Below are 17,155 nucleotides of genomic sequence, written 5' to 3'. Positions count from 1 at the left end.
TCTCTCTCTCTCACCCAATTCTCATTCCATGTCACTTGAAATGTCTCATAATTCTACATTTTGGGGAATAATAAGAGTCAATAAAAAATGTTCTCCCCAAGGTTAATTTGAGGCTGACAGAAAGGTACCGGGATAGAAACATCAATTTATTGTTGTTAGTTTCTAATCATTGTTATCATTCTCTAAAAATGAAAGTAAACAACTACATGTAGAGTAGCGTGCACAGAACCCTGATGACTTACTGTAGTTTGAATATTTGTAATTCATTTCTTGTGTTTTCCTCACGCATTGGCAGCTTTCTGACAGTGGGCCATGTGGTGCTGGACATTGCCAAAAGTGTCCCAGAGGTGGACATGGTTCTCCAGAGCTTGCTCAGAGCCGGTTTGGACTCCATGCAGACAGCTACTCTGGCTGTAGACACTGTAGAGGGTAAGACTACATACAGTAGATGTCTTTGTTATCTTATTTTTTCAGACGCATTTGTATTAACCCTTTAAGACCTGAGGCCGATTCTACAAAATGTCTTCTAAATCCCAACAGTTTTCTGAAAAACGTATGTTTCTATGTCAGTGGTTCTCAAACTTTTCCATGTCAAGGACCCCCAAAATGACATGTATTTGGCCGCCGACCCCCATCTCAAAATATGTTGTTCCAGGGACCCCCAGAAGCAAAGATTTGAGTTACAAATGTTTGTTTAAAAATATAAATCTTCAAAGATTTGCAACATTTTTCACAATTTTTCAAAAATAGCAGATCTACAAGCTCGTAGCACGGCACTCGGTGCCGCGCTATGAGCTTGTAGATCAACGTGTCGCATCGTGATGCGTTGTGATCTTGTAAATTGGATATAGATTCTTTTTTTTTATGAAAGTATGAATTAGGGCATACGTGTTTAAACGTTTTATTTGACATTAGTTCATAAAAATAAACATCTACAGAGTGACAACAGGTGTTATAGAGGCTATTTAGCAATTTGCATCAATATGAATACAGGTGGTCCTTGAGATTTGGTCTTGTCCTTTTGCTGTGCCTTGGGCACAAAAGGTATAGACTAACCAAATTGTATTTACTTAAATCTTCAATCATTATTGCAAGTGTGTAATCCCTGATGAAAGTTGTTGATATGCCTGTATTACACCTTTTTTCTTTCTTTTTCTTGTTTGCCCTTCTTGTTTTGCAGAAATGATGGACAATATCTTAAACGATGCCAGCCAACTCCAAGAGACCTTCCTGATGCTAATGACCAACCAGACCCAAGCAAGTGCTTGGATTGGTCACGTCATGGACAGTGTAATAGAGATTATTATGCAGGTAGAGTCTCTTACTTGTACTGAAGGTCTTTTAGCATCAGTATAGACTGAATTTGAATAAAGTGACACTGCCTGTCATTAGTGATCGCTGCACATAACGTGCAGGAAATGTTTTTCTTAGTCACGGCCAGGAACAGTGGAAATCAGTTTGAACCGGACTGGTGATTTGTCTTGCATCTTGTTTCCAGTGGTGGAAGAATTACTCTTACTTAAGTAAAAGTAGCAAATAATACCAGTAGAAACAGAAGTAACAGTCCTATATAAAAAAAAATACTTGAGTAAAAGTACAAAAGTATTGGCATCAAAATATAAAAGTGTTCATTATGTAGAATTTCCCATTTCCAAAGTTTTGGTCAAAACCTCAAATATACCTCAAACTACTTGAGTAATTGTACTCGCTTCTCCAGGGTCTGACATCTCAGGGTCCTGTAACATGTGAGAGCCTGCTGGGTCCGTTTGAGTGGCTCCTGGCCCATGAGACAGTGGATGCCAGCTTCTGGAGGACCATGCTCTGCCAGAACAGCTCCAGCTTGCAGCAGGCCCTGCAGACGGGCTGGATGCCTTTGATCCACAAGGTAAGATGACACTACAAAAACCATAAAGAAACTGGTTGTGGACTTTCTAGGAAAGACTATCAATTCCCTGAGTCTGTCCTGTTATACACCTCTGTAAAGGTTTAAATTAGATCAGCTGAGTCTAATCATCAATATGTCACGGTGACACAATATACACCTGTTCTTAATCAACACTAATTAACAAAGGTACATGTTCTCTTAACCCATTAAGACCTGGAACACATCTGTGTCACTTTAGATTTATTTGGCTATTCAAAATATGAGCTTGTAGATCTGCTATTTTTGATTTTTTTTTTTTAAACGTAGGATTTAGAAAACATTTTTAAGAATCGCCTCATGTCTTAATGAAGTCCTCTAATGTCAATACTTGTACATACATATAAACAAACATATGAATTTAGCAATTATGTATCTTCATATATTTACGTTTTATAAATGTTTTACTCAATACACATTATGAATTATGAAATATCATTATGAAATGTTATCTCTGTGGATTGGCTTCCACAGCCTCCATGCGTATAGTGATACTGCACTGTATGTATCGAGGCATTTTGTTTATTATGCAGCCCAATTTCTGAGCTATTACTAAGAGCCGGCTTAGCCATGTCCCTCATGGCAACTCCAATCACAAACTTGATATTTAATTTCACCTGCCTGAATAGAAGAGTAAAGATAGAGGGTACAATGTTTGCAGACATTGCACAATTATGGCTTAGTTTATTGTTTAGTTGATATCACTTTATTGGTGTAGAAATTCAATCAGAGGTATTTTGGTAGTGGTGAACTTATGATGCAAAAATATTGTATACCATACATGCCAGCATAGTATTTGCCCTACATTCCATAAAGAATGTTGTGCATAGCATGCCTGAAAAAAAAATGAAAAAAACTTTCTGGGTGTGTCTATAGACATTCAGGAAAAGTGGATTATATTTTCTCAGTGTGTTCACGTCCTCCTCTGTCAATTCTCTATTGTTGTACAGATTTCAGCATTGTGTCTGTATCAGACACAATGTATCATTCTTAAAGGGCAAGACCACTTTGGTAGAGGCTTGGGTGTAGTTACCTTGCCATGATGTAACTCCAAAGGTGGACAAGAAATCAAAAATAATTGCTCCATTGATTAGAAATTGATCATTCTAAATAGGCTCCTCATTGACTTACAATGTCACTCTTTTAGCACATAAACGAACGCAAACAAAGTTGATTCAGACAATATAGATTTATAGAACATCACCAAACCCAGTACTGTTTTTTTTTTTTTATAAAAATTTTACTTCCTGTTGATTTTACTATTTGAAGATCCGGATCCAGTCCGGGTTTTCTTCCTAATACAAATGACAAAATCAACAGGAAGTTAACATTTTTATTTAAAAAAAAAAACAGTACTGGGTTTGGTGATGTTCTATATTGTCTGAATCAACTTTGTTTGCGTTCATTTACATCACAAACCAAGTCTCTGTTCATTAAGAAATGTCATCTTCTGCTTGTGCACAACATGCCTTTCTTGATTTGCAGTATGACAAATCTCCAAGCAGGGCTTTATTTGTGAATCCTGTAATGGTCGAAGCGGAATATCAAAAGCACAGACATGTATCCCCCCCATCCCTCCCAGGGATGTAACCTGCAGTGGTTGAAAAAGTACTCAAATGTTTTACTTAAGTAAAAGTATCAATACTGCTCTGTAGAAGTACTCTGTTGCAAGTAAAAGTCCGGAATTCAAAATGTACTTGAGTAAAAGTACAAAAGTACTGGTATCAAAATGCACTTATGGGCACCGCTATGGGCGGCCATAGCTGAGTGGTTAGTGAGCCCGCCTAGGGAGCCAGAGGCCCTGGTTGCCCCAGGTACGATTCCAGGCCACGCCAGCATATGTGTCGATGAAATGAAATTTGTCCCTGAGCAAGACTCTTAACCCCTAATTGCTCACAGGCCCTCATTGGAAACAAGCCCGCAAGGACTTTCATGAACGTCCTGTTAAAAGGAATTATCCTTATCCTTATCCACTTAAAGTACCAAAAGTAAAAGTAATAAAATGTTTGAAAATAGCCAAGGTATAAAATAAGGCTAAAGTGGTTAATGTATGTTTTAGAATGAACTAATGTATATCTTCAAAGTAACCAGTAACTAAAGTAGAAGTAAAAGTATAGACAATTGGAAGTACTCCAGTAAAGTAAAAGTACCTCCAAATTGTACTTAAGTACAGTACTTGAGTAAATGTACTTAGTTACTTTACACCACTGGTAACCTGTGTCAAACTACTTACTGTATGTTTCCGCAGGTTCAGCAAACATACGCCGCCATCGTCGACCAAGGGGACTACAACTACAACGTCACCCTTCCTATGATCCTCTCTGAGTGGCAGAAGCTGTCTTACAACAGTGTCCAGTTTGGAGCGTTGCTGGACAGACTGACCATGGAGCTCGGTGAAGGCTACTGGATGAGCTGGATTTCATGGAACATCACTTATGATGTGGCCGGGACTCTTATGGACAGGTAGGTCTTTAGACACTCTCCTCCCTGTGTAAAATGTATCCGGCATACATTCCGAAAAACACAATATATCCTAAATGCTATACAGCATTGGTTCTCAAAGTGGGGTCCGGGGACCCCCAGGGGTCCTTGGGAGGGTCCCCAGCAAAATGTGTTAATATAGCATCACAATAATTTCAACCACTTAAACCTTTTATGCTTTGGCTATTCACAAATAGCAGATATACAAGCTCATAGCGCGGCACCGAGTGCCACGCTACGAGCTTGTAGATCTGCTATTTTTTTTTTATCGTGAAAACTTGTGCAAACCTTTGAATATATATATTTTTAAAAAGAACATTTGTAACTCAAATCCTTGCTTCTGGGGGTCCCTGGAACAACATATTTTTAGATGGGGGTCCGCGGGCAAATATATGTCATTTTGGGGGTCCTTGACATGAAAAAGTTTGAGAACCACTGCTATACAGCACATCCTCAAACATCTTTGCCAGCTCTATCAGTATATAGAGTAAGAGATAGTTAACCACTTAAGCCATACATTTTGTTGCATTTATTTTTTGTTTACACACATGGATAGTTCCCAGTCCTAGACTAGCATGAGTTTGTGATCAACCATGTTGTCTTTTTGTTTATGTTTCAGAGCTATGTGGGCCGTGGTCAGGTTTGGTGAGAGTCTTGAGAGCAGTCCCTTATGGCCCCAGGTGAAGACCTACATGCACATCGCTAACTGGATTGTAAACTACAAGCCCGACGTCACTACCGAGCCAGCCAACTGTGAGTCCATCCCCAGGCCAGCACGCATGCTATTCACTTGGTTTATGAACAAGAAGGTTATACAGTAGGTTTAACTGCATTACAGAGGAGTTTTGACACGCTCAAAAGGAAATATGAAGTTAAAATAAGCCCTATTTGCTTTAAGCCCTCGGCTTTAAATACCATTAACAGCCTGGAGGTGAGATGACGTGAAAGTATTTGACCAATTAATTTATAAATCAGGCCAAAATTGAAACAAAAGCCGATTCGATCAAACTACAGTAGGCCTACAGTGAAATGGCCTTGAGACATGTCTAGGCCAAGGGGCCAGCTTCTGAGTTGTAAATTGAGGCTGTATAGGAAGTGACAGTTCATTTGAATGGCTTGTAGTTTCGCTGTTTTACACCTGCTAGTGTCAGAAAGAATTACTCTCCATTCAAGCGGATGGGTTTTTGCCGAACTTTAGTCTTGATTTTATTACCTTAATAAACTATATGCTTCCAGTCGCTAGTTTAAAGTGTTCTTTCAATCACCATGATATTCGTTTTGGTAAATTATGGTCCCAATTATTATATAATTGATGATAAAGTAGGGTATGCTGTAGGAGGGGCGTGGCTACATTGTGATGATTTCATTCACAAGCTACACAGCCAATAGCATTAATTCCCCACCCCCGCTCTGGTCACAACCAATAGCATTCATTTCCGTGTTCCAGATATAGAAAGATGGCGGATTTGAAATTTCTGAAAAATAGGCTTCATTTACGTCTATGCGTGTAACTTTGTCCATCCTTTTTACTGTCTATGGTCTAGACGTGGCAAGCATCGATAATTAGGAAAATAGGCTGATGCCACGTTGGGAACGTATGCTCCTCTGTATATTTCAGCTGTGACCTGACCACCCACACACCACCCTACCCCAAGTGCCATTCAACCATCAAACAAAAAACGAGGAAAAAAAACCCTACAGACTATGACACAGGGTTCTTATAACTAACAAAAGTCCGGACACTGAGAAATGGGTGTCTTACCTAATATAGCATCCCCACCCTAAGACCATTGTCCCGCACATCTCCCAAGAGTGACCCCACCCATCAGCCCCACCCTTTCCCAGTCAAGGAGGCCTGGGGCCTTGCTGTCCTGTCCTGGCTGACGGAGGTACAGGTTGCTTGGACGGGCTGGGAGTTGCGATGGTGGCTCCTTTGTTCTTTATTCATTCGGATCCCCATTAGCTGACCAAAGTAGCAGCTCTCTTCCTGGAGTCCACAACAAACATAGCAATACATATCACACATAACACAACACAATAAAAACATGTACAGTCTTACTAAAAAAACATTTCAAGACAATAAAAGTAAAGTAAAAATAACTAAGCATGACAATCCATCAAATTACATTCCACCAAGGTTATTCAGTTCAGTTATTAGGGTTATTTGGTCATGTGTCTTTTAACCCATTCCTCAATCCGGGAACGCATCTGTGTCATTTTAGATTTTAGCTATAACCATTATTTTATACTTTGACTATTAAAAAAATAGCAGATCTACAAGCTCGTAGATCTGCTATTTTTTGGAAAAATCGTGAAAATGTGTTCAAATCTTTGAATATATATTTTTTAAAGCGAACATTTGTAACTCAAATCTTTGCTTGGGGGTGTAGTCGTTGGAACTACATATTTTGAGATGGGGGTCGGCGGCCAAATACATATAATGTTGGGGGTCCTTGACCTGAAAAAGTTTGAGGATTTAGCAACATATGTTTTTCAGAAAGCTGTTTTAGAAGACATTTGTAGATTTAATGGGTTAAGGAGTTTCTTAAAACTTGCCTTACTGGGTGCTTCAGTGCTTCATAGTTGGTTAACGTGTTCCATATTGTAATCGCCCTATGCATTACAGATCTGCATACCGCATTTGTTCCGGGTTTTTGTTTAACTATGTGACCCCTAAGTAGCCTATGCCTGTTCCTTGGTGGTGTGGGTGGTGTTAGCTGTGGGTGGTGGTCACTGGCCTCAGGTCGGCACCACTGTTGAGTTTAGCTGTTGCCAGGGTAATGCCTATAGGCTTCCGGGGACGTTGGGGGTTAGTGCTGTCTGTGGGCCCCCTGGCGACGCTCCTGGCAACCAACCAGTGTTGCCAGGTCTGCTTATTACAAACGACGTTGGGCTTGTTTTTTCTGTAAAGTCGCTTGTTTGTCAAGTGTTAGTTGCTCCAGTTTGCTGCGTGCTCTTGTTAAAAGCCTCAGCAATTAAATCAGGACACTTCTCAACACCTGCGTGTGTTGATTTATGACTGATGTCACTTTATTTCTGTCTATAAAGAGGGTAATTAGAGCGCTTTCTCCACACAGCCATTTATATTATGAAAAAAAGCTAAAAAGCCCAAATCAGGCCTGTGCCGGCTGAGTTGATCAATCCCATAGTAGAGCGGATAAAAGCAATATTTTGGGAGAATCGTTCACTTGGTGATACAAGCGTGAAACTTGGTACAGATCATCTTTAGAGGTCATTTATCGATTTTTTTAATCGAGCCACTTGAAAATCAAAGATGGCGGCCATTTTTCAAGATGGCCGACATCTTAGTGGGCAGTTAAGTGATATGATGGTTTATTTGGTGATACAAGCATGAAAATTGGCATGAGCAGTCTCTGTGGGTCACTTGACAATAGGCCACCCACAGCTACTTGAAATTTCAAGATGGCGGCCATTTTTCAAGATGGCCAACACTTTAGTGGAGCAATTAAGTTATATAATGGTTTATTTGGTGATACAAGCATTAAATTTGGCATGAGCAGTCTCTAAGGGTTGCTTGACAAGAAAACACTCCCAGCCACTTTACATTTCTATTTTCAAGATGGCCACCCCCTGGATCCTCAAAAGATACATTTTCTCATAGAAATGTATGGTTTTTTTTCATTAAGGACGATTATTATTATTATGCTAAAGAACAACTTTTAACACATCACAATATAGTTGTGTTGATTTGTTGATCATAGATAGATTAGATAAGAGTGAATATCTGCACTACCAGGGCACACTGGTGATATATCACTGGGGTTCAATGTCAGCTAATTGAAAGTTGGTATCCCAAATGCTGTCTAATTTACCCCAAAACAGTTAGATAGCCGCACCTGAATTGACAGGTTGTGCCAGCACGGGAGAGCCGAGCCAAGGTTAATGGGGTTTTAGTTAACCGGATGGTGTACAGATCGCTCAGGATTTAAATGGCATTGGATGAACGATCGAACTAAGTGTAGGGTTAAGGCACGAACTTAGTTGTATCCCATACATCAAAGTGCTTGGTAAAAGGTGGTAAAAGGATAAACCCTCGGCCTCTGCCTATGCTGCAGACATGGCAGAAGCCATCATAACAGTTGTGAAAACTAACTGGGACAGATGTTTAATTTGTCAGCAGGTCACCAAGGAAAAACTCATTCAGCCGAGTTTATTCAACAGAGAGCACGATCGTACTGGTTATGATACCATTGCAAGAAATGTTCCATTATTTCATAAGATCAATGCTCTGCCTATCTTACTTAGTCCAACCCGACTAGATGAAGGTGATGGCATAGAAAGCACATCGACAAGAAACAGAGCAAAATATAATTTAAGCTGTAAACTTAGGTTCAACAACACAGAGCTGGAAAGGACCCAAAAGAGAGCATCTACATCTGCTGAAGACACTGAAGATACCAAAGATATCCATGTCAAGAGGCCAAGAAGATCTAATGTATGACCGGTCCAGCGATGTCACAACTGTGAACGAGGCCAGGCTTGATCTCTTTGCCAGAAAGCAAAGACAATATGACTTGATCCCACCAACTCAAGCAGCACTCAAAGAGCATGCCAAACATGCTTCTTATGAGGCTGGATACGTGTGGGGACAGGCATTGAAGCGACATCCACAAATGCCGAGCCCATCTGACTGGGGATGGGTGGAACAGGACGAGAAGTGGAAAGTCTTCTGGACTCCACTTCCACCTATTGCGGAGAGTTGTTGGGAGTTGACCAAATGTGGGTGCTCCAAGGCATGTACTGGAAGGTGTAACTGCTTCAGATATGGACTCAGTTTCACATGCCTATGTAGTTGCCCCTGCTAGAACCTATTTGCATGTTTATTTTGCCAGAGTTATTCCCTGTTGTCCTCTGTGTTTTCAAGTGGAGGCCTATGGCTCGGCTTCCCCTCGTCACATCGACGCATCATGTTTTACTTTTTATCTAGTCTATTACTGTGTAATTTTCAGTTGTTACTTTGTAACATTGCTTCCACTGCCTTCCACTGCCATATCTAACAGTGAAGCACATTTTCAGTTTAGTTCATTAGTATCGTTTGTCATGGTTCCGTGGCTATTGCCATTCAGTATTAGCCATTACTCATAATTTTGGAGCACTGTCCGTTCAGCACCACAACTGTGCTTATCAGCACCACAACTGTGCTAATTTATTCATCTTATTTTTTGTTTCCCCACCCCTTAGTATTTATTTGACACATGTAATGGCTGTTAGTTTAAAAAAAACAATATATATATATATATACATATATATATATATATATATATATATCCTCCCTTGTGACTGTTACCTTGTCGTGGTAAGGGAGCTTGTTTAGGCCTACCTCAGTGAACCCTGAGAGCTATGCCGGTGGGAGGCAACTCCTGACAGGTCTTACCAAACTGGACAGGTCGTGGGCGAGGAGTCAGACAAAACACAGTCAAACAACCTCTCTTGACAGAGCTTTTTGAGGAACCCAATACATTTCTATGAGAAAAGGTATCATTTAAAGATTGACATCTTGAAATTTCAAGTGGCTGTGGGCGGTTTCTTGTCAAATGACCTTTTGAGACGGCTCATGGCAATTTTCATGCTTGTATCACCAACTAAATGATTTCTTAAGCTTAACTAGTCCACTAAGGTGGTGGCCATCTTGAAAAATGGCCGCCATCTTGACATTTCAAGTAGCTGTGGGTGGCTTATTGTCAAGTGACCCACAGAGACTGCTCATGCCAATTTTCATGCTTGTATCACCAAATGAACCATTATATAACTTAAATGCTCCACTAAAGTGTTGGCCATCTTGAAAAATGGCCGCCATCTTGAAATTTCAAGTAGCTGTGGGTGGCCTATTGTCAAGTGACCCACAGAGACTGCTCATGCCAATTTTCATGCTTGTATCACCAAATAAACCATCATATCACTTAACTGCCCACTAAGGTATCGGCCATCTTGAAAAATGGCCGCCATCTTGGATTTTTGAGTGGCTCGATTAAAAAAGTCAAAGAGTTGACCTAAAGGAATGTTCATGCCAATTTTCACGCTTGTATCACAAAGTGAACGATTGTTCCTACTATCCGCTCTACTATCTTTGTGTGGGAGATTAAATCATGCTCTCTGAATGCTAAGGTGTATTCAACATTTTTGTCTACATGTGTAAAGTGTATTGCCATGGTGCATTGGCTATAAATAATACTATGTTTACTGGTCATCATAAATAACTATTAATTATGATAAATAAATTCCACACTAAAGTATTTTAATTGTAATCAGCATTATAACTGACAGGGGAATCTCCCATTGGCCAGGGCAGAGCACAAGGCAGGGCTATAGGCTCCTTGCTCTTCTACTGAGAAATGGAGACCCTGTGTTCAGGGTCACTGCGTGGTATACATTTTGTGTCCCAGGCGGGAGACCTGGGTTCAAATCCCGGGAAGGTCATAAATGTTATGCAGCTCTAAAAATCCCCGAGCTCCACAACTATGCATGTGCCGATTCACTCAGGTTGCAGAGGTTTTCTTCCCCCGAGTGAAATTCCCTTTAGCATCATTTACTCCCTAAAGCTGTTGGGAGCGCTATGCTGCCAGGCAGAAAGCATGGCCTCTATACCCTCTGAATCCTCTAATGCATGAATAGCTGTAATGTTTTGGGGAACCAAAAATAGGTTTTACTGTCATTTATTAAATTTATGTTTAAAAGAAAATCCTTGATATAATAACGTACCAAATGCGGAGGAGTAGTTAACAAAGAAAATCATTTACTCACCCTGTGATGTCTTGAATACAAGGAGATATGTTGTTTGTATAACATTGAGTGTGTGTCAACATGTCATTTTATTTTTTCCCCCTCCAGGTTCTCTTGACATGGACACTTTATCTCTTGATTGTGATACTGGTTTGAACTGGCCACAGTTTGTACAAGCAACATCCCAGGCTCTGATGACACTTCCAAACGAGCCACAAATTCTAATCAGGTAATGTGCCATTGTTCCATAACGTGAACAATTTAGCATTACAAATTATTTGTCATTATCAATTTGTAATATGCTCTAACAAGCCCTTGTTTTTGTCCTTCTCTCTGTAGCTGTCTCCAGGGGACCTTGAATCTGTTGCAGCACGTCTACGGCGGTGTCCTGCAACAGCAAGCGGCGTCGCTCTTCCAACAAGAAATCCCGGGCGGCGACGCGCTCTCAGCCTACTTGAGCAACGTGGTGTCTAACCTAGACGACTTTTTCCAGTCAATGACCAGACTGAACAGCAGCCACCTCTCCAACACTGAGGTCCTGCTCCCCCTGGTCCACAACCTGCTGCAGTCCACCGGCCTGTCGCCTCTGATGCCCCTGCTTTACGCCAACGGCCCCCTCAACGTCTCCACGCTGCTCGCCGTGGCCGTGAAGCTCGGCAGGCAAAACCAATACGTCTTTGCCTTCAACGAGACGGACCCGACGATGCCCGACTTGGAGCGCATGCTGATGCAGCTTCTTTCCGCGGAGGGCAACCTGACCCTGCCCCTGTCCCTCAGCATGGGGCACGCTCTGCTCACGTACTCCAAATCCCTCAGCCCGGAAGGCGTGGCCCGTCTCCGGGAGGCCCTCCAGCCTTTCACCAACCAGACCTCGACGGGCATAGCGGAGGCCATTCTCACCGCGGTAGAGCAGCTGAAGAGGGCGGCGGATGCCCCCGACGGAGACCCCACGCCCATCATCCTGGGATGCCTCCGCCAGCTGCAAGAGTTCTTGGCTTCGGCTCTCAGGGTGCGCAGAATCGATCAGTTCTATTTACCCAGCGGGCAGTTGAGCACTGGCCAAGTCACTGACCTCCACCTTGTCGCTATGGACATCCTCAACCTTGTCACCCCTGAAGGCCTTCAGAACCTCACAGTGGCCGGGCCAGACGCTGCCCAGAGGGTGGTTCTAGGGAAAATACTGGCCATCCTGCCCCTCGAGGCCCAAGCGCATGGCTTTATTGCGGACTTGCAAACACTAGTGGGTCAGCTGTCATTCTGTACGTCAACGGGTCAGGACTGTGTGGCCAGCGTCTCGGAAATCTTCACCCTCCTGCAGCAGATTGTAGAGATAGTGGTAGAAGGAAAAGGTGACGTTAGCATCAGCTTGGCCCCATCAAACCCTTTTCTGACGAACCAAGAATCTCTGCAGATGACAGTCACCTTGTTCTCGCTTCTCCTCTCCCCAGGGGATGTTGCCTTCGTGAAAACGTTAAACCAGACCCTTTATTTCATCAAGTTGGTTATGGCTAAACCAAATGTTACAGTGTCCGATGTCCAGAATGCCCTGACACAGTCAAACCTCACCCTGGTGGAGCTGAATGGTATTGCAGCTCTTGCTGGGGCCGCCAACATTAACGACCTCATGGTTAATATTTTGGGTATCATTAAAGCCCGCCAGTGTTTCGAGCCACAGGATAGCCCAGTCGTGACAACCCAGTGTGTTATGGGACTGGTAAATGGGCTCACTGGGTTCCTGATGAATGTACCATACCTGCGTAACGAAACAGCCATCCTGTCCCTCATCCCATTGCTTGTGAATAATACCATCAGTGATGTAACATATACGATTACCGACTTCAGTTCCGATCCACATATGGCCACTATACAAATCCTGAACAGCGCTCTCGCTAACATCAAGATGAACCTCCAGCTACTGAATCTGAGCTCCCCCGAGATAGTGAATGAAATCAAGGTGGTGGGGGGTCTTTTGAAACTTGCCGCCAACACTGGGCCCTTTAACACACTCAACTCCACCCTGCTGGAGAACCCCCAGTACGCTCAGGTGGCCTACCTGGAGATTGCCCAGTGGTACCTGGAAAAGGTGGAGAATGTCACCAGCACCAGCTCATTCCACAGCCTCCTCGACCCGCTCTACCGTTTCACAGAAATGCAGGTGGCTTTACAACTGGAACAGGCCAATTTCACTTTATTTGTCAGTAACCAGGTGGAGGAATTGATGAAGAACCTCCGCTACCCTATAGACGGGACAGGGTTGAGTGAGATCGGGCAGACAGCCATCAAGATTCTCCAGCATCAGATGGAACTCATAAAGTTCAACTTAGAGGTTCAGAGTGACTTATTCCAGAGCATGGGTCAAGAGCCGGTGCTCAACACAACCGTCCTGTATTCTGTTGAGAACCAAATCACACTGCAGTTGAACCTCATAAGCTTTTGGCTGAAGCACCCCAATGTCACCTCGATCTTCAGCAGCATGCTCCAGTGGGGCAGCAATTCTTCTTCTCCGGGCACAGACATCCACCAGCTGCTCCAGACCATGTCACATTTCTTAAACAGCGAACAACTGACGTACCTCTCCCTCATTGACAGCGCAACGCAGGCCCTGAACAACGTGGTCATGGTGGCACAACAGCCGGGCGGCCTGCAGAGCGCACAGTTCTCCGGCGCCATCTTGGAAGCGGTCCAAATTGCAATGCACGGCCTGACCGCGGTGACTGGGCCCCTGCCACTGTCTCTCCGCGAGACCATCCTGAGCGTCATTCAGGATTCACTAAATGTCGCCACACACGGTAATTTCAGTTCTGATCCGCAAATGGCCACCATGCAGATCCTGAACAGCGCTCTGACTAGCGTCACGATGAGCCTCCAGCTGATGAATCTGAGCTCCTCCGAGATCAGAAACGAAATCAAGATGGTGGAGGGTCTGTTGAATCTCGCCACCAACACTGGGCCCTTGAATGCACTCGATTCCCCCCTGATGGAGAATCCCCAGTACACTCAGGTGGTCTACCTGGAGATCGCACAGTGGTACCTGAAAAAAGTGGAGAACGCCACCAGCACCAGCTCATTGAACAGCTTCCTCAGCCCATTCTACCGTTTCACAGAAATGCAGCTGGCTGTACAACTGGCACAGGCCAATTTCTCTCTATTGGTCAGTAACCGGGTGGAGCACCTGACAAAGAACCTCCGCTACCCTATAGACGGGACAGGGTTGAGTGAGATCGGGCAGACAGTCATAGAGATTCTCCAGCATCAGATGAAACTCAATAAGTTCAACATAGAGGTTCAGAGTGACTATTTCCAGAGTATAGGTCAAGAGCCCATGCTCAACACAACCATGCTGTATTCTGTTTGTGACCAAATCACACAGCAGCTGAACCTCATACGCGATTGGATGAAGCACCCTAATGTCACCTCTGTCTTCAGCAGCATGCTCCTGTGGGGCAGCAATTCCACAAACTCCTCCCCAGGCACAGACATCCACCAGCTGCTCCAGACCCTGCCACCTTTCTTCAGCAGCGAAATCATTGACAACGTCACGCAGGCCCTGGTCAAAGCCCTCGCGGTGGCACAGCAGCCGGGCGGCCTGCAGAGTGCACAGTTCTCAGACGCCGTCTCGGAAGCCGCCCAAATTGCAATGCACAGCCTGACCACAGTGACAGGCCCCCTGCCAGTGTCTGTCCAGGAGACCATCCTGAAAGCCGTGCGGGATTCCCTTCATCTCATGTCAAACGCCGACTTCGGTTCTGATCCGCTCGCGGCCACCATGCAGATCCTGAACAGCGTTTTGGACAACATCAAGATGAACCTCCAGCTGATGAATCTGAGCTCCCCCGAGATCATGAACGAAATCAGGATGGTGGAGGGTCTGTTGAAACTAGTCGCCAACACTGGGCCCATAAATGCGCTCAATTCCACTCTGCTGGCGAACCCCCAGTATGCTCTGGAGGCCTTCCTGGAGATTGCCCAGTGGTACTTGAAAGAATTGGAGAACGCCACCAGCACCAGCTCGTTGAACAGCATCCTCTACCCATTCTACCGTTTCACAGAAATGCAGGTGGATGTAACACTTCTCTATTCCAATTTCACTGTATTTGTCAGTAGCGAGTTGGAGCAATTGATAATGAACCTCTATAGCTACCCTATAAACGGGACAGGGGTGAGTGAGATCGGGCAGACAGTCATAGAGATTCTCCAGCAACAGGTGGAACTCATAAAGGTCAACCTAGAGTTTCAGAATGACTTTTTCCAGAGTGTGGGTCTAGGGCCATTGTTGAACACAACCATCCTGTATCCTATTGAGAACCAAATCACACTGCAGCTGAACCTCATACACGATTGGGTGAAGCACCCTGATGTCACCTCGATCTTCAGCAGCATGCTCCAGTGGGGCAGCAGTTCCACAAACACCTCCTCGCCAGGCACAGACATCCACCAGCTGCTCCAGACCATGGTACCTTTCTTCAGCGGCGAACAACTGACCTACGTCTCCCTCATTGACAACGCCACGCTGGCCCTGAACAACGTCATCATGGTGGCACAACAGCCGGGCGGCCTGCAGAGCGCACAGTTCTCCGGCGCCATCTTGGAAGTGGTCCAAATTGCATTGCACAGCCTGACCGCGGTGACGGGGCCCCTGCCACTGCCTCTCCGCGAGGCCATACAGAGTGTAGTGCAGGATTTGCTCAGTTCAATCTCAGACGGCAACATCAATGCTTTGGCTAACACCACCATCAGCGTCCACCTAATGAATCTGACCACCTTCGAGATCATGAACGAAATCAAGGTGGTGGAGGGTCTGTTGAATCTAGCCACCAACACCGGGCCCTTAGATGCGCTCAACTCCACAATGCTGGAGAACCCCCAGTACGCTCAGGTGGCCTACCTGGAGGTTGCCCAGTGGTACCTGGAAAAGGTGGAGGATGTCACCAGCGCCAGCTCATTCAACAGCCTCCTCGACCCGCTCTACCGTTTCACAGAAATGCAGGTGGCTGTACAACTGGCACAGGCCAATTTCACTTTATTTGTCAGTAACCAGGTGGAGGACTTGATCATGAACCTCCGCTACCCTATAGACGGGACAGGGATGAGTGAGATCGGGCAGACAGTCGTCGAGATTCTCCAGGGTCAGATGGAACTCATAACGTTCAACCTAGAGAGTCAGAATGACTATTTCCAGAGTTTGGGTCAAGAGCCATTGTGCAACTCAACCACCATGTATGCTGTTGAGTACGAAATCACACAGCAGATAAACCTCATACACGTTTGGATGAAGCACCCCAATGTCACCTCCGTCTTCAGCAGCATGCTCCAGTGGGGCAGCAGCTCCACAAACACCTCCTCGCCAGGCACAGACATCAACCAGCTGCTCCAGACCATGTCACCTTTCTTCAGCGGCGAACAACTGACCTACCTCTCCCTCATTGGCAACGCCACGCAGACCCTGAACAACGCCGTCATGTTGGCACAACAGCCCGGCGGCCTGCAGAGCGCACAGTTCTCCGGCGCCATCTTGGAAGTGGCCCAAATTGCAATGCACAGCCTGAACGCGGCGACGGGGTCCCTGCCACTGTCTCTTCGCGAGAACATCCTGAGTGTCCTGCAGGGTTCACTTCATCTCGTCCTCAATCCAGAGATGGGATATGCCTCGTCACGTAACATCTCTCTGCATATCCTCAAGAACGTGGAGCACATCGTCCAGCAGACGCTGCCTGAGGTGTTGGCCGACTATCTGCTGCCGGTAATCCAGATAGTGACCACCTATTTCCAAACCATCGCCACGGCCAGTGGACAAAACCAATGGAATGAGATGTGAGTGATGTTGCAATGTTTACTTTTTCATTTGATCCATATTTCATGTTTTTTACGTTTTCATGTATGAAATTGCAATTTTTGTATACTTTGTTGTATGACAGTGTTGTGCAAAAGTAGCGAAAATGGGTTATCTACAAGCTCACGTCATCGCAATGCGACGTGTTGTGAGCTTGTAGATGAGCTATTTTTGATATCTTT

At 44.5% G+C, this 17,155-nt stretch overlaps 1 protein-coding gene across 2 annotated transcripts in view; it reads left to right on the top strand.

Annotated features, from left to right (window-relative positions):
- abca12 (ATP-binding cassette, sub-family A (ABC1), member 12) overlaps positions 1-17,155 on the top strand; it is a 163,537-nt gene that overhangs the window by 23,869 nt on the left and 122,513 nt on the right. For both annotated transcript variants that reach the window (XM_080456466.1, XM_080456465.1), the window contains exons 12-18: positions 296-429; positions 1,181-1,311; positions 1,718-1,885; positions 4,170-4,384; positions 5,022-5,155; positions 11,252-11,372; positions 11,483-16,954. In XM_080456466.1, the coding sequence (XP_080312592.1) occupies positions 296-429; positions 1,181-1,311; positions 1,718-1,885; positions 4,170-4,384; positions 5,022-5,155; positions 11,252-11,372; positions 11,483-16,954 (6,375 nt within the window). The remainder of the gene's footprint in view (positions 1-295; positions 430-1,180; positions 1,312-1,717; positions 1,886-4,169; positions 4,385-5,021; positions 5,156-11,251; positions 11,373-11,482; positions 16,955-17,155) is intronic.

The sequence above is a fragment of the Gymnoscopelus braueri genome (genome assembly GCF_963280865.1).
Source record: "Gymnoscopelus braueri genome assembly, chromosome: 18".
NCBI lineage: Eukaryota > Metazoa > Chordata > Actinopteri > Myctophiformes > Myctophidae > Gymnoscopelus > Gymnoscopelus braueri.
Note: the sequence above shows the minus strand (reverse complement) of the source record. Positions and strands in the feature narration are given on the sequence as shown.